The sequence below is a fragment of the Coffea arabica genome, chromosome 2c, assembly GCF_036785885.1.
Source record: "Coffea arabica cultivar ET-39 chromosome 2c, Coffea Arabica ET-39 HiFi, whole genome shotgun sequence".
NCBI lineage: Eukaryota > Viridiplantae > Streptophyta > Magnoliopsida > Gentianales > Rubiaceae > Coffea > Coffea arabica.
In genome coordinates this window covers 36,947,827-36,960,906 of record NC_092312.1, presented here as the reverse complement: position 1 = coordinate 36,960,906, position 13,080 = coordinate 36,947,827, and the positions used below count along the sequence as shown (strand labels likewise).

Below are 13,080 nucleotides of genomic sequence, written 5' to 3'. Positions count from 1 at the left end.
TATTTTTTGGTTCACTAGCTTGCTACAATTACATAAGAATATGCTTATCAATAGTAACTAGCTTAGGAAAAAAGAAAATATCTGGAAATGACTCTTGTTTCTTTACCTGACAGCTTACATTTTCTTCAGTTTGCTCCACAATCCCTCGCCCAGCATCCCGACTTTGTCGTAAAGTAAATTTTCCCTTCTTCCCTGGTCTAGCCATCTATCTACATAATCATATAACGCAAGCACCACCAAAATCGTAAACAACACAAGCAGCCATGACAACATATCATAAACTACAGAAAAAATACAAGAAAAATTTTGATTAAGAAATTCAATGAACAACATTGTTTAATCTGATTCATAGTCATCGATTTGTACAAATTGTTCATTTTCATCCTCAGAATTGAATTGTTGCTCAATTTCCTCATCATTATCAATAAAATTGTCATCCAATTGCCTTGCACGGCTAGCTGACAATTCTATAAAAAACATAGCACCAGCCTCTATCTTTTCTTCAGTTTGCACATCTCCTCTCTTCAAACTGACCAACTCAAGATTTTCTTGTACACCAATCAAATCTTCATGATACTCTTCTTGGTAAGCCTCTAAGTTATCAACCAAATCATCTTCATGCTTCTCAGGAACATCATAAGATGAGCGTGGACTAACTAACTCTACAACATGACAATTACCTCCAAGCTTCATATCTTGAAGATAGAAAACTTGTTCAGCTTGGGATGCTAATATAAAAGGCTGGTCTGAGTACCATGTTTTTGACATGTTGATACTAGTGACATTGCTCTGCTTGTCTACCTTGATTCCCGAATTATTTCTCAAGTCCCACCAATCACATTTAAACACAACTACTCGATTTTGAGTAAATGAGTATTCAACCTCAACTATACCAGTAATTATACCATAGAAGTATGTTTCTTTATCAGCATGCTCCCCCTTTACCATAACTCCACTATTTTGTGTCTTTCTTACTCTTTCCCGAGCCTTAATGTGGAATCTAAATCCATTCACATTACAGCCAGCAAATGTATTGACTCAAAAATCAGGTCCTCTAGCCAAGGACAACAATTCATCAGTACATTCTCCACGTGCATGTGTATACATGACCTACATCAGCCATACCAGATTCTTTAATAGTTTACTAAAATAAAAAGTAAAGGAAATTGACAAGTTTTTAACATCTCTTCCAATACTTACACGTTCTTCAAACCACCTTGGAAACTCCGAGTCTAGCCTTTGCTGTACGCTCGATAAATTTTGCTTTTCAAGAATTTGTCTATACTCCCTAAATTTGTAGTAGTAGAAGTAGTTACATATTCTATCAAATGACTTTAATTACAAGCAATGAAGAACATATTATAGAACACCGAATAGATTTAACATTAAAGTATATTATTACCTCATGTAATCACCTACTTCTTCACAATTTTTCAAGATGAACAGGTGTATTCTTTGCAATTCAACCTCACTTAGATAACCAATCAGTGCTGCCCCAAAAGGCCGAGCCAAGCTAGAAAATATAGATAATTTTCCAGCAGTTTCGTGTTTCTCCATATTTCGTTCCGTTTGATTAAACATGGTCGGAACATCATGCAAATACCTAGAAATGAATGTAAGACATTCATCATCCAAGTAGCGCTCAGCTATACAGCCTTCAGGTCGTGCCCTATTATTCACATAGCCTTTGTATTGACCCATTTCTCTATCCAAAAAAAATTCAGCCCGAGTTGTTAGAAAATAAGAAAATTGGAGGTAAATCAAATAGGCATTATTAAAAATAAGAGGCATGTACCTCTCAAATGGAAACATCCACCAGTATTGGGTTGGTCCAGCAATCTTGGATACAGTGGGTAAATGGACCATTAAATGGACCATTACATCAAAGAAATTTGGAGGAAAAATTTTCTCAAGTTTGCATAGTATTAAAATAATATTTTTTTCCTGCATTTCCAGCTCATCTAGATAGAGAGTTCGAGAACAAATTTTTCGAAAAAAATTACTGATCTCTACTAAAATCTGAGATACATCTTTTGACAGCATTCCTCTAGTTGCTAGTGGAAGAAGTCGTTGTATGAACACATATTAGTCATGACTCTTCATTCCTAAAAGTTGACACTCCATGGTCTTCACACACCGAGGAATGTTTGAAGCAAAGCCATCCGGGAACTTGATAGTGCTAAAAAACTGGCAGAAATTCTTTTTCTCTAGGCGTGATAAAGTGTAAGATGCAGGTGGCATAACTTTAGATGCGCCACCTCCCGGTTGTAGATGCAACTCTTCCCTTAATCCCATTTCTTTTAAATCCTCCCTAGCCTGCCATATGTCCTTAGTTCTCGAAGGGATATTCATTAATGTACCTACCAAAGATTCACATAGATTCTTGACAATGTGCATAATATGCAAATTATGTCTAATTTTATTGGTACTCCAATATGGAAGTTCAAAGAATATGCTCATCTTCTTCCAATTTGAACTGTTCTGCACGCGTTTTCTTTTCTTCTGTTGCAGCAAATCAGGTGCCTTGCCAAACTCAACTTGCTCAATACGAAGAAGTTGTTGGAGGACTTCCTCACCTGATAGGGTCCTAGGAGGCTGTCTATGTTCTCTTTCTCCATTAAATTGCTTTTTTTTTCGACGCCATTTATGATCAATAGGCAGAAAACGGCGATGGCCCATGTAACAACATTTGTGACCATTATTAAGATATAGACTAGTCGTCTCATCTAAGCACACAGGACATGCCTTGTACCTTTTTGTACTCCATCCCGACAAATAGCCATATGCTGGAAAATCGTTTATTGTCCACAAAAATGCTGCACGTAACATAAACTTCTCCACCCTGAAGGCATCATATGTCTCCACACCAGTGGCAAATAACTCTTTTAACTCATCAACTAGTGGTCTAAAGAATATGTCAATGTCATTTCCAGGTGCTTTGGGACCAGGAATAATCATTGATAGGAAAAAAAATGGATCTTTTAAGCATTTCCAATGAGGTAGATTGTAAGGAACAAGGATAACAGGCCATATACTGTATGAATTGCTCATGGTTCCAAAGGGATTAAAGCCATCACTAGCAAGTCCTAGCCTCACATTTCTAGGATCTTCAGCGAAGGACTTGTGATTTCTATCAAAATCCTTCCAAGCTAATGAATCAGCAGGGTGTCGCATCATGTTCTCATTATCTACACGTCTCTCCTTATGCCACCTCATATCCCGAGCAATCTCTTTGTTCACAAACAGTCTTTGCAGCCTTGGTTTTAATGGAAAATAATGCAACACCTTTCTAGGTATTTTGGAATTTGGAGATTTATACCGCGGTGCTTTACATTTTTCATTTGGACAATGATCAAGGCCTTTATTTTCATTCCAAAAAAGTGTGCAATCATTTTCACAGGCGTGGATCTTTTCACACTTCAGCCCCAACTCACGGATGAAATTTTTTGCCTTGTAATATGAACTGGGAATCAAAGCTATAGGAAATACTTGATGCAAGAACTTCAGCAACATATCAGTAGATTTACAAGTCCACCGATTCATTGTTTTCAAGTGGAGGATATGGACAATAAACGAGAGTTTTGAATACTTTTCACAGCCCGGGTATAGAGATTTTTCAGCCTCCGATAATAATCTGAGAAACCTACTTGCTTCTCCTTCTTTCTCGGTACAAGCACCCGTATCAAGTTCCGGTGAATGTCTCCAACTCTCACCAAAGTTAGCAACTCCTACATCATTTAACAGCTCCTCCATACTGTCAAAGTCACTATCGTTGTCATTTATTTCTATGTCATCATTCTCATCATCAGATTCAAACCCTTCGCCATGATATATCCACCTAGTATAACTATCAACAATTCCTCGACACAAGTGATTGGCCATGACTTCCTTAGTTTGATCCTCAAAATTATTGCATACTTTGCAAGGACATGGCAGTTTACAATTAGGATCCTTGCCTAGAAAAGCAAACTTGATAAATTCATCAACTCCATCTAAATACTTGGGGTCTAGGTAGTTCTTAATAGACATCCAACTCCTGTCCATATTGTTGCAGCCCTTTATCCTACCATAAAGAATATGACCGCCACATTATATAGAAAACAAATGCAGTGTAATATAAACTAAATTTAAACTCCTCAAATACCAGCAATGGGATCCAAGGTGTAAAACACATTTTTAGCAAAAATCAACCATCTCAAGTACAAATGCATTAGTAAGGCAACAAACTAAATAGAATCAGCAACCACAGTATACATGCAAAAGTTTGGCAAACAAAAGATAAAGCCATAACATGAATAATCAATTTCATAGGCTGATTTTGCTAGCTAACAGCACACTACATGTTCAAAAAACATAGGATCAGGCATCAAATATTTGTAAAGGGAAGATGCCCAACGCAGAAATAATAGAAGAGTAAAGCACAAATATAAATTTCAAGCCTGAATAATGGTAAGAAGGAACAGTACCTGAAACTCAGACCACTCAATTGGTTTCCTTTTCCTACCAAGAACATGAGCTATTTGCAATCTTAGCACCGCTCCAGATGCAGCAGTATGTGCCTTTACAAGAACCTCCTTATATCTGGTCTGAAATGCAACTGGGAGAAAACGTCCAGTGCTTTTGTCACCAACCCTGTTTATCAAGAATATCCCCAATTATATGGTAAGCCACTAATGTCTTGTATAATTAGTGGTAGGAATTAAGTCTTCAGATTAATTCTAGAGAGAGAGAGAGAGCGAGAGATTAAAGTATGTGAGTTTGATTGAAGCAATAATAATTTCTAGAAGATATTTTCATCTATCTCATGTGTCGGTTCATTTAAGGCTAGGAAACTGATTCGTAGCAGAAATTTATTCACATGTTCAGATGTAAAATAACACTAGAGTTATGTTTTCTTTCTTCTGTTTTCTATTTTAAATGCCATTTTCCCCTGATGTGGATCAGCCGTTTTGGTCGGTAAATGTGGAGTGAGATACATATATATATATATATATATTTTTTTTTTTTGGGGTGGGTCAAGTCCAAATATGATAATGTAGAAAGGATCAAAGCTGGCTAGGAAGTCTGTTGGTTACAGTGGGTCTAATCTACTAATTCCCATGATTTGACTCAATGGTCACATTTTTCTTGCCGTGGGTCATTTTCTTCTAAGTCTGATCCACAAACACAATAATAATAATATACTTTGCGGAGATATAGAACAAATTGAACAACTTTCCAATTTGGACAGAAATTATATATATAGTTCCTTGCAGGTTAGGTACATGATTTTATGTATGATTTTCGCATCCTTAGCTGAAAATTGTCTAAGGCTGTAAAATGTAAATTTTTCTAGAAATATAATTTGGGGTCAAAGAAACGATGAGCTAGGCATGAATATTGGAAGCCCTCAACGTTCAAAAGAATCTTCCATCATGGAATGCAACTACTCTCAACCCATATGGCTCAAGACTTGTAAAAGAATTCTTTATAATTAAGTTGACTGTACAGAGCGGAACGAAGGACTTAAACATACGCTCTGTTTTTCTTCCAGAAACGGGAAATGTGATACAATTTAGTAGCATTTTTGCTGTTTTCAACTTCAAAAGCCTGCTAACTTTTCCAGCATCTTCGCATATTAATGCCAAACAGCGTGCTGCATTCAAAGATCTCTTGTACATTTCGACTAAAACTAAACTTTCCTTGTCATATTAGATTTTCATTTACTACTAGTTTGCATGCCTTTCCACAAGATATTTCAAAAATGATAGGTTTTTTGAAATGATCGACAAGAATTGATAGTTCAGGAAAAATGACATAATAGTGGATATCAAAAGTTAGGGACATGTTAATGGCACTCTCTTATTTTATGAAATTATAATCAAAATGAAGAGTGAAGATCTTTTTATCCTGTTACATAATAAAAAAACAAAAAGCTTGACAGGAGTGTTTTTAATATTTTCCTTCTGATCCACATCAGAAGGAACTGGAAGCTCCCCTGTGCTTCCTCGACATAAATAGAGGGGGCAAAAGAATGGGAAAAAAAAGGAGAGAAGAAAATGTAGTAGCATGGCTAACAATTTGACAGACGTTTAAGACTCGAATAGACAGCTTCTCAAACCTGATCGATGCACCAATCAAGCGGACTCCTCTTCGAAATAACGGACATCCAACTCAACGACCAATCACGCTTGCAGAAATGAACTTGAAACAAATCAGCCACAGGTTAGATGAATCAAGTCGAGCGGGGGGAGTTCCGAGTACAACATAGCTATGATAGCATCTAATAATCAAGAGCTGCTAAAAGATTTTGGGCAGAAAATTGCAAAAAATATTGTAGAATATTAGGGATTTGGAAAAATTGGGGAAAATGTATAGGAGACAGAAAAACGAACCTTTCCAATGAAAACCTTGCCCTTTAATGCTGGACAGCCATGGTGATGCTAGTGAGAAGCCAGAGAACGGATTTGTTATGTGGGTGAAAGTATCAAGTGTCGTGCAGAAGCTCTGTTTTGTGCTCAGTGCAGAAGCTTGTTTGTTTCAGCTCGGTGAAAGTTTGTGTTGCTCAAGTGTTCCGTTGCTTTAACTCAGACCAAGTGTTCCGTTGCTTTTGTTTTCAGAATGTGTTCCGCTGCTTTGGTCTTTGCTTTGCTTTGGATATTGTTTTTGTTGCGCGGCACTTTCACTATGATTTGATCAAAATTTTGACTTTACTCATTTTCCCTCCATTTGATACCAAAAATCATGTTTTTTTTCTTGATTTGTAATATGGTTTGAACCATACATTTTAATGCTATAGTATTATTCTTTATTTTTTAGCAAAAAATAAAAATTTTCATCAACATAGGTGGCAAAATTTGTTAATTTCATATAATTGAAAATGTACTTTTATAATTTGCTAATATTTTATACTAATTTCTTATAATTGCAGCACTAAAGAACATCATGTAATTGAAAATAATTAAACTCAAATTATATGGTTATAACATAGTTTCAATAAAAATAATCATTTTCCCAACATTTGAGACCAATCATCATGCTTTTTTTTTATTTTTAATTTGGTTTGAAGCATAGATTTTATTGCTATAGTATTATTCTTTATTTTTTAGTACAAAAACACAAATTTTCATCAATATAGGTGGCAAAATTTGTTATTTACATATAAGTGAAAATATACTTTTATAATTTGTAAATATTTTAGCCCTGCAATTTTTTATAATTGCAGCACTAAAGTACATCATTAATTGAAAATAACAAAAGTCAAATTCTATGGTTATTACAGACTTTCATTAAAAATAATCAAATGCTATTAATAAGACATTATTGTTAAGTCAAAATCAAAGAAAATTTAGTGATGACATAATGTTATCACTAATTTATTCAAGATTATAATGACAAGAAAAGTCGTCACTAATTAAATTGCTAGTTTTTAATATTGTCAATTGCTAGTTTTTAATACTTTTGTGAATATATTGATAATGGTTGAGAAAATTTTGTTACATTACCGCAAGTGATAAATGTACTTTTGTTCTTTTTCAAACATTTATTTTAATGTTTAATTTTATTTAAAACTATTGTACTAGTATAGATTTGCAAGACAAAACTTAAGTTCTCAATAGTTAAAAAATTCATTACAGAGAAAACACAAAGTAGTAGTTGCAAAATGTGTATAAATTACAGTTTATTTTAATGTTTAATTTTGTTTGAAACTATTTTACTAGTATAGATTTGCAAGACATAGATTTATGGGTAATTTCTTTTTTTTTTTTTTGCTTTCACATATTTAATCTATGTTAAATACAAAACCTATCAGTTTCCCTTTCATAAAAATATTAGTGCAACACTTTTTGAATTTTACTTACAAAAATTTATGTATTTAACATAAATAAAATAATTCAGAGTGAAATGCCCATAAAGAGCAGAATATTTGTTCATGTAATGGAGGAAACCCACAAAGAGTTGGTACTTTATGGGCCATTTCTTTTTTTAAAATTATTTAATTTATGTTGAAAAGATAACCTGCCAGTTTTCGTTTTGTAAGAAATCAGTGTAACACTTTTTGAATTTTACTTACAAACATTTATAAATTTATCATAAATTATATGTTTGAGAGTAAAATGCCCATAAAAAGTTAGTACTTTGAATAGATAATACTCATTTGCCCATAAACTACACTCCCTGAAGGCTATTTTGTTAATTACTTTGTAGTACTTTGTTATTCCTTTGCTAATACTACTTGGCATGTAGTACAAAGGATAAATCTGGCATAAATTTCTTATTCCATTGATAAAAAGACCTGTCTGCCTTATAACTATTGTAATGAAAGATATATCTTTAGAGTTTATAACAAATTATTATTTAAGTTTGAGAAAATTATAAAATATTTATGCATAGTTTATCAAGATACCATTCGCAATTTCCTAATAAAAAAATAGGGGCTAAATTGTAAAAGTTAGGGTGCCATAATAGAAATAATAAAATTGGTGTATTACATATGGGGGTTAAATTGCAAAAGTTAGAGTGCCATAGTAGAATTATTGAAATTGGTGAATTACATATGGGGCTAAATTACAAAAGTTAGGGAGTAATAATAGAATTAAAAAAATCGGTGTACTATATATGGGGCTAAATTGTAAAAGTTAAGGTATCATAATGGAATTAATGGAATTTTTTACAATATTTGGGGCTAAATCGCAAAAGTTAGGGTGGCACAGTAGAATTAATGAAAGTGACTTAGAAATAAGTACTTTAAACAGTGACGATCAATTCTTGTCACTAAATCCGAATCGGTAGAGTGACAGTGACGATATTAGAAGTTGTCACTATATAGATCATTTTAGTGACAACTTTTTCAAGATCGTCACTGAAGACTTAGTTGCTTTGAACAATTATGACAACTTTCCTTGTCGTCACAAAATAACCACGTTTTGAGTCGTCACTAAAAAATGTTGTCACTAATGACCATATTTCTTGCAGTGTAATTTGTGACGAAAATAACCGGTCGTCACTAAACATTTAGTTGCTTTGATGCAATTGTGACAACTTTAGGTGTCGCGACTAAAGAAGCTCCTTTAGTGACGACTTATTGTCATCACTACAAAATGTTGTCACTAATAACTTTTTTTTTTAGTGATCAGTGACGACAACAAAAAGTCGTCCGTAAATAGGCCAAGCAATAGTGATGATGTTCTTAATGTCGTAACTATTGTGTGTTCTAAACACTCCCGCGCTCTTACTAATGTCGTCACAAATGAGTTGGCCCCCATTAGAGGTTTGTGACGAGTTAGAAAATCATCAATAAAGGATCCACTTTTGTGACAACTTTTTTTCGTCACAGAGAAAAGTTGTCACTGATGACCAATTTTCTTGTAGTGATATCAATAAGAGTATAGCACATTGACTTTCTTGTCTTTGCTAACACTTGGCACAACTCTTGAAGTGATGACAACTTTTGAAGCTGAGAATTACAGGAAAACTCAATCTGGAAAAACTCTAATTGAGTTCTTAAGTGTAACTTCTCTTGATCTGTGAAGTTAGCTGAATAAAACTTTAGAGACCAATGCAAGGTTGTTGGGAAAGAGACCAATGCAGGTTAATGGGAATTTGACCAATGCAAAAGACTGTTTTTCCTAATTCCCTTACGAATTTCGGCCATTCAGCCTGACTGAAAAGCCCGGCCATCACCCAAGGAAGCCAACGGGATCCTCAAAATAAAATTAGTATGAAAATTGGAAAAGGAAACTAGTCTCAGAATCAACTTAAATAAATGCTTATCACCCGAATTCAGAAGGCCAAGTACGAAAAACAATACAAGTCCCCCTCGAGCAATTCATCAAACAACTGGCGAGCGAACTTTTTACACCCACATTTCACTAAATAAATGCAATGTCAAACTAACCTAGTAAATGGTAATATCTGCAATAGTCTGAAATGGTATTGATGATCAGTGTTAGTTTATCTGGCATTGCAATTTACAGGTCAATTTAAGCAACCAATGTCTAATTCATTAACCTGCTCTGATGATACAATAATATGAAACAACCCCTTTACTTCCTGAAAAAAAAAAAGACGCGTTCAGCAAATGCTAAAAGAAAAATTACCTAGACAATGCAAAACGCAATGGTATAATCCTTAGCCATGTACAGGGGAAGGTCTTCACAGGAGAAAGTTCTTCAAGCCTTTAATGGTCTCTACTCGATGAGATTATGAGAAGCTATGACTTTGTGAGCTCACAAGGATCAATTCCAGTAATTAATGATGTATCGTTTGAGCAGATTTGATACATTTCTGCGAAACAAGGTGAGAAGATTTTGATGTTTCTACTTTCTAGGAAGAAGAACTGTAGCAGAGTCAATTGCCAGGTTAACTTACTATTTTTTTTTTTGCACTTGTATGAAGTCCATTAAGAAAAGTGGCAATTCTCTGTTATTTGGACCAAGTCCAAATAACTTTCAAACATTATTGTTTGGGCTCTTGGGGGGCAAAGTAAATTTTTTGATCAAATTTTGGGAGGGAACATAATAATAAAATTTTTTTTACTTAGAGATTTTTTTTTAACAATTGGAGGGGGCGGTTGCCCCCCTGGCCCCCCTTCCCTCCGCACCTGGTTGCAGAAATAATGGTGGCTGGAAATTGCAGAAGCATAAGCTTCTTCTTCGTGCTTGCTTGCAAAATAGTTCCAAAAATTACATTTTTACCCCTTAAATTTCCCCTTATGGTACTATGGCCCAAAAATTGGAAAAAACTAATCAATTTTGTCCCTTCGACATATTGTTTTTTCTTTGGCATGCTTAATTTGATTTTTGGACAGAATATTCATGAGTTTTTGGGATGAAATTTTGAGGTTTCATAGTTTTTGAGAAATTTATGATTTTAATTCGAAATTTTAGTGAAGTTTTGGGTATTTTTGTTGTTTAATTGTAACAAATGGGTTTTCATTCATTTTTCTGTGAATTTTAGTTGCGTTTTAGTAGGTTTCATCTTAACCTATTAATTTTAATTTATTTTAATTTAGATCCCTAATACTTGTAATAATAATAATTTGACCCCTCAAACTTTTTTAATTCTTTCAATTGGGTCTTTGTTTGTTTTAATTTGTTGACTAGGGTTTGTTTACTTTTATTTGAATGCGCTGATTGATTCATTTTCATGTTTATTCCATTTCTTGTGATTATTTGTTAATTAAAGCGATACCTTGACCTTTTATTGTTTTGGAGGGTAAATAAGGAAATTCTATTTCATTAGCTCACCAATTCAAGGGAGGTACATTCTACCTCTTTATTCTGATTTTATTTGGCCCTATGTGGCTTTATGTGTATAATTACATGCTTTTTGAATGTTTTTATTTCATTTATTTATTTAGTCGCTTTATTTGTGTTAATTTAGTATATTTATTTTAATCTAATTTTTAATTATTTCGAAGGCAATTAAATGTCAAATGTAATAGTTAGGTTATTATTTTATTTTTGCTCCCCTTTAGATTGTAGTTAGGACCCCCAAATGTCATAGTTAGGACTTTATTTGCTTTATTCGCTTTGTGTGTTTTGCATGTTCGTGTGTTTACGTGTTACTCGCTTTCTTAGGGTCTTGCATCTAGATATCATGCTTATGTGTTATATGTTTATGTGATATTATGTATCTTCATGCTTTTATTATGTTTTACATGATTAGTTAGTTATAATTAATGTGTGACGTCACCACACTAGTTCAACGCTAGTTGTGGCTCCTTTCTCAACTCCACACTAGTCCAACGCTAGTTGTGACCCTCTTTTTTTCTGATTCTTCTCACTAGTCCAATGCTAGTGAAAATTCATAGACATAGACTAATCCAACCCTAGACCCTTAGGAACCCTTCGCGCGTAAGATCATGTTTGTATGCCAATTACTATACTCTCATGCATATTCTCTACTTTAGGGTTTTTTTATCATTTGGCATGACATTTCCCTTATATGTATATTCTTTAGGGAAAATGATCAATTTCATCCTTCATATTTCACAAAAATATTCTTTTCTTCCCTCACTTTTAAAATGAAGTCATTTCATCCTCGACATTTAAAAACTAAAATTATTACAACCCTAAACCCAAATTTCAATATGAATCAAACCACCAATCAACCTGATTACAAATTTTGGGGGTGTAATTGGTAGATTACTTAGTTAACTCAATTTGATATTCATGTAAAATTTAATGAACTTAAAAAGAAAAAAGAAAAAATTATAATATAAAAAAGAAAGATTAATCTTTTCTACATTATCATTGTATACACTGACGGTTTTATGTACCGCCATATTATTTTAATTTAAATTTAAACACCAAATTTTATATTTATGATACACATCTAGATTCGCAAGCGGATATACTAACGGTGCATGAAAAGATTTATAAAAAAAAATCTACTATTCCAAGACAAAGAATGGCATTTTATGTGATAATTTTTATTTTTTTGGTTTAATAAATGTCATGTGAATATGATGAAGTTGACCGAATGATCTATCAATTCTATTTTCGAAATTTATTACTGAGTTATTGAATGGTTTGATTCAGATTGAAAATTAGATTCAAGGATGTAATAGCTTTAATTTTTAAATGTCAAGGACGAAATTGCTTCCTTTTAAAAGTGAGGGACGAAAAGAATATTTTTACGAAATGTGAAGGATGAAACAGGTCATTTTCCCTATTCTTTATCCCATATTTCCCCTATATACGTATATCTCTTAACCCAATGTGTGAAAATATGACATTAGATTTGCATTCCATTTTAGAATTAGAACTAGGTTAGATCATTTGCTTGATTAGATTAGGAAATACTCGTCGAATATGGGATATGGACGAATTTGGCTTTCTACCCTTAGCACGCTCGTATTCCCTCTATTAAAGAGAACATTGAAGTCACGAGTATTAGGCCCCCGCACCCGTTATGATGCATTCCTCTACGTCATGCATATTTGTATAATTATTAATTTTCGTTTCTTTTTTTGGAGTCTCATATTTTGCACATTCGTGACCTCTTCAAATAATTACTCATGGGGCATCACAATTAATGTGATTCGCACCAATTAAACTTCGAAGAGATATTCCGACCCCAATATAGTAGTTTTAG

At 33.6% G+C, this 13,080-nt stretch overlaps 1 protein-coding gene and 1 long non-coding RNA gene across 2 annotated transcripts; both read right to left on the bottom strand.

The window, feature by feature from the left end:
- Positions 1–2,085: 2,085 nt before the first annotated feature.
- On the bottom strand, positions 2,086–4,044 carry LOC113724332 (uncharacterized). The gene has a single exon (XM_027247241.1). The coding sequence runs from the start codon at positions 4,042–4,044 to the stop codon at positions 2,086–2,088; it is 1,959 nt and encodes a 652-aa protein (XP_027103042.1).
- Positions 4,045–6,131: 2,087 nt separating this feature from the next.
- LOC140035929 (uncharacterized) lies at positions 6,132–6,451 on the bottom strand. The gene is made up of 2 exons (XR_011839824.1): positions 6,375–6,451; positions 6,132–6,183 (listed from the first exon to the last, which is right to left on the bottom strand). It is a non-coding gene; the product is annotated as an uncharacterized lncRNA (long non-coding RNA).
- Between the last annotated feature and the right edge of the window lie 6,629 nt (positions 6,452–13,080).

Excerpts from the sequence above, each read along its gene's own strand:
- LOC113724332 (XM_027247241.1), bottom strand. The coding sequence starts at position 4,044 with ATGGACAGGAGTTGGATGTCTATTAAGAACTACCTAGACCCCAAGTAT.